General features: G+C 36.0%; 1 protein-coding gene across 2 annotated transcripts in view; it reads right to left on the bottom strand.

The window, feature by feature from the left end:
- LOC107662959 (glycine receptor subunit beta-like) overlaps positions 1–2,517 on the bottom strand; it is an 18,068-nt gene extending 15,551 nt beyond the window's left edge. Inside the window, exon 1 of one of the 2 annotated variants that reach the window (XM_016453094.1) lies at positions 2,263–2,517. In XM_016453094.1, the coding sequence (XP_016308580.1) occupies positions 2,263–2,265 (3 nt within the window). In that variant the 5' untranslated portion in view covers positions 2,266–2,517. Of the gene's footprint in view, positions 1–1,999; positions 2,125–2,262 lie in introns of those variants that run through there. The other variant, XM_016453095.1, reaches the window with a different exon arrangement.
- Positions 2,518–3,260: the final 743 nt, after the last annotated feature.

Here is a 3,260-nt window from a genome sequence, read left to right as displayed (position 1 = left end):
ATTTTAGCAAATGGCTGCAATATAACAAAGAGTGAAAAATTTAAGGTGGTCTGAATACTTTCCGTACCCACTGTACATGTCAACAGTTTGAAATATGCCAAACGTCGACCTATTCGACTCATGTACAGTCCTCTGTACCACACAACCATCCATGAGTGTTCCAAATGTAGAGGAGAGGAAACAATTGGAAAGATCAGTATGAGGAATTCCCCTCTGAGGAACGCTGCCAGAAAACTCCCCTGTCTAGACTCTTCCACCCTCCACCTCTGGAGGCCTGATACTGTGCCAGTGCATTGATCACCATCTTAAGTGAAACAGGCCAGCGTTCATGCACACTCCTCCAATATTTCATTAATTCCATCATTATTATCACCAGATGCTTGTGTTTCTCTTTCACATCTTTCCATATCTCTCAATCTCTTTCTGTCTCTCATTCCCTTTCTTTTCCCTGATTCAGCGGTCATGGCAATTTGAGTTTAATGTTCTTCCTTGGAAAGACACACACAAACACTGACTGCAGGTCTACATATGAAGTATAGAAATTCAAGTAATGGATCATAATGTTTTACTACGGAAGATCATTTAAGGGAAAAAGAGACATGGTTTTGCTTTATTTTCACAACAGACTAAATCTAGGTAAACTTGACCCTTGTTCAATTGAAACACTTCAACTTTTTTTTGGCCATCTGCCCGTTAGTAAGTCTGACTGCTTCATTCACAGCTAAAAAAACCATCCATGAGTGTTCCAAATGTAGAGGAGAGGAAACAATTGGAAAGATCAGTATGAGGAATTCCCCTCTGAGGAACGCTGCCAGAAAACTCCCCTGTCTAGACTCTTCCACCCTCCACCTCTGGAGGCCTGATACTGTGCCAGTGCATTGATCACCATCTTAAGTGAAACAGGCCAGCGTTCATGCACACTCCTCCAATATTTCATTAATTCCATCATTATTATCACCAGATGCTTGTGTTTCTCTTTCACATCTTTCCATATCTCTCAATCTCTTTCTGTCTCTCATTCCCTTTCTTTTCCCTGATTCAGCGGTCATGGCAATTTGAGTTTAATGTTCTTCCTTGGAAAGACACACACAAACACTGACTGCAGGTCTACATATGAAGTATAGAAATTCAAGTAATGGATCATAATGTTTTACTACGGAAGATCATTTAAGGGAAAAAGAGACATGGTTTTGCTTTATTTTCACAACAGACTAAATCTAGGTAAACTTGACCCTTGTTCAATTGAAACACTTCAACTTTTTTTTGGCCATCTGCCCGTTAGTAAGTCTGACTGCTTCATTCACAGCTAAAAAAAAAAAAGTTCATTTTTCATATCATGACCTCTGACCTATAACAAAGATCTGTACAGTAACCTAATGAAAAGCTGATTAGCATTCAGGAATGAAGTATTAGAGGTAACTGAGGTGAAAAAATATATTTAATTATGTTCAATATATTAATTTAGGCCTACTGTAACTCACACAATATGCTACGGCAATCAGAAGAGGTATAAATAAATTGCTGATCATACAATATTATGAAGTATAGTGCCTGTTTATCTCTATAGATAAGAATAAAAATTATAAAAATATAAATGTGTTTGTGTTGATTCAATAAATTAAAAAAATAGATAAAAATCCTAATAAAATAATAATTTTATAATACTAATATAATAGAAAAAATACTAAAATGTATTAGTAAAAAATAAATAAATAAATACAAATACAATTACGCCTATTAAATACAATCACAAAAATATAGACATAGAAATACAATTACCCACTAAAACAAACAAACAAATATTTCACACATTCATTACACACACTTATGTTATGGTTATCATTTTGATTTACTAATAAAATAAAATCATAGTTAGGCCCAGATTTCATAATTTTAGCCTGACATGTGATGCCTATGTTGGCAAACCTCATCACTCTAATCTCACATTGACATGCTTATATTTTATGTTTATGCAAATGCGTAAAGGTTTAACAACGACATGTGGATGCTTTGAGCATCAAGTTGAAGAAGTTGCATTCAGGCATGATAGAAAATAAAGCAGGTTACGGCAGCAGATGGGGGAGAGGGAAAACATAGCAACAGCATCCTCCATGACGACGAGGGGGTTGGGATGACGATGATGGGGAGAAATGCAACACAGAATGACAGCTTATACGCGCGTCGCACCTCCCCCCATTCATCATACACGTTTAAAACGCTCGATCGCTCTTTTCTTTAAATATTAACCGCGGTTTCACTCACCATTTCAATATAGTAACGGCTGTTGTTCCGCAAATCCGATCCACTAGCGCTGACAGTGCAATCGGTCGTTAAAAAGCCTTCATGACCAGTCGCCGTTTATATCACATTCTGCTCGTCGTTCCTTCAGTCAGCGCGAATTCATTACGACGGCGATTCCCGTCTGTTTTTCTTATCTTTTTCAATTTTAATAATCTGAACAGAATCTATATTTCCGCTGTCCTTTTGCATTGGTAAAGGGTTGCCAAGATGGAGCCTTGTGTGTACACCTGTCATGCAACATGCGCAGTGGAACGCTGTACAATGACAGAATTAATCACACAGCTTCTACAGCAGCACTGGAATATAATGCAAGGCCATCACACTTGCTCTGCCGTTTCAGCACAAGTATGTTCCTGAAAATGATTATCACACGCAGTATTCTCTGTTGTGTCTATATGGTGCTTGAAATTGTGCTTCTGTTACAGAAAGAAGAAAAACAGAGGAAGAATACATCCAAGAATGTTCGAACACAAGGATGCATGAAAATAATAATAATAAAAAAAAATTGTTAGAAAGAGAAATGCAAGGGTCAATGCAAGAAAGAATGAATGCAAGGACAAATGCAATAAGGAATAAATGCAAAAAAAATAAATAAATTAAACATAGAGAGAGAGAAAGGACAAATTAATCTGTACAAGAAAAAAATAATACAGAAAAGAAAGAAACCATGTAAAAATAAATGTTTCACTTTTAAAAACAAGAATAAAACTTTTGTATTTTTGTGCATGTGTAAATAATTAAAAGCTTAACCCTCATGTTATGTTTTGGCCCTTTTGACCTTTTTCCCAAAAATGATAATGTTATTGCAGTGTACTAAAACTTACTGACTTTGCTCACACAGGGTATCAAAACTTTTCAGCATAGCACAATGGGTTAATGTTATTTTATTTTATTCATTTATTTTTTAAATATCTCCCTCTGTACTTGTTCCTAGCTGAATGAATGGTACCATTTTAAGT

Source organism: Sinocyclocheilus anshuiensis, unplaced genomic scaffold, assembly GCF_001515605.1.
Source record: "Sinocyclocheilus anshuiensis isolate Anshui unplaced genomic scaffold, SAMN03320099.WGS_v1.1 scaffold1783, whole genome shotgun sequence".
NCBI lineage: Eukaryota > Metazoa > Chordata > Actinopteri > Cypriniformes > Cyprinidae > Sinocyclocheilus > Sinocyclocheilus anshuiensis.
The sequence above is the reverse complement of the archived record's forward strand: the minus strand, read 5'-3'. Positions and strand labels throughout refer to the sequence as shown.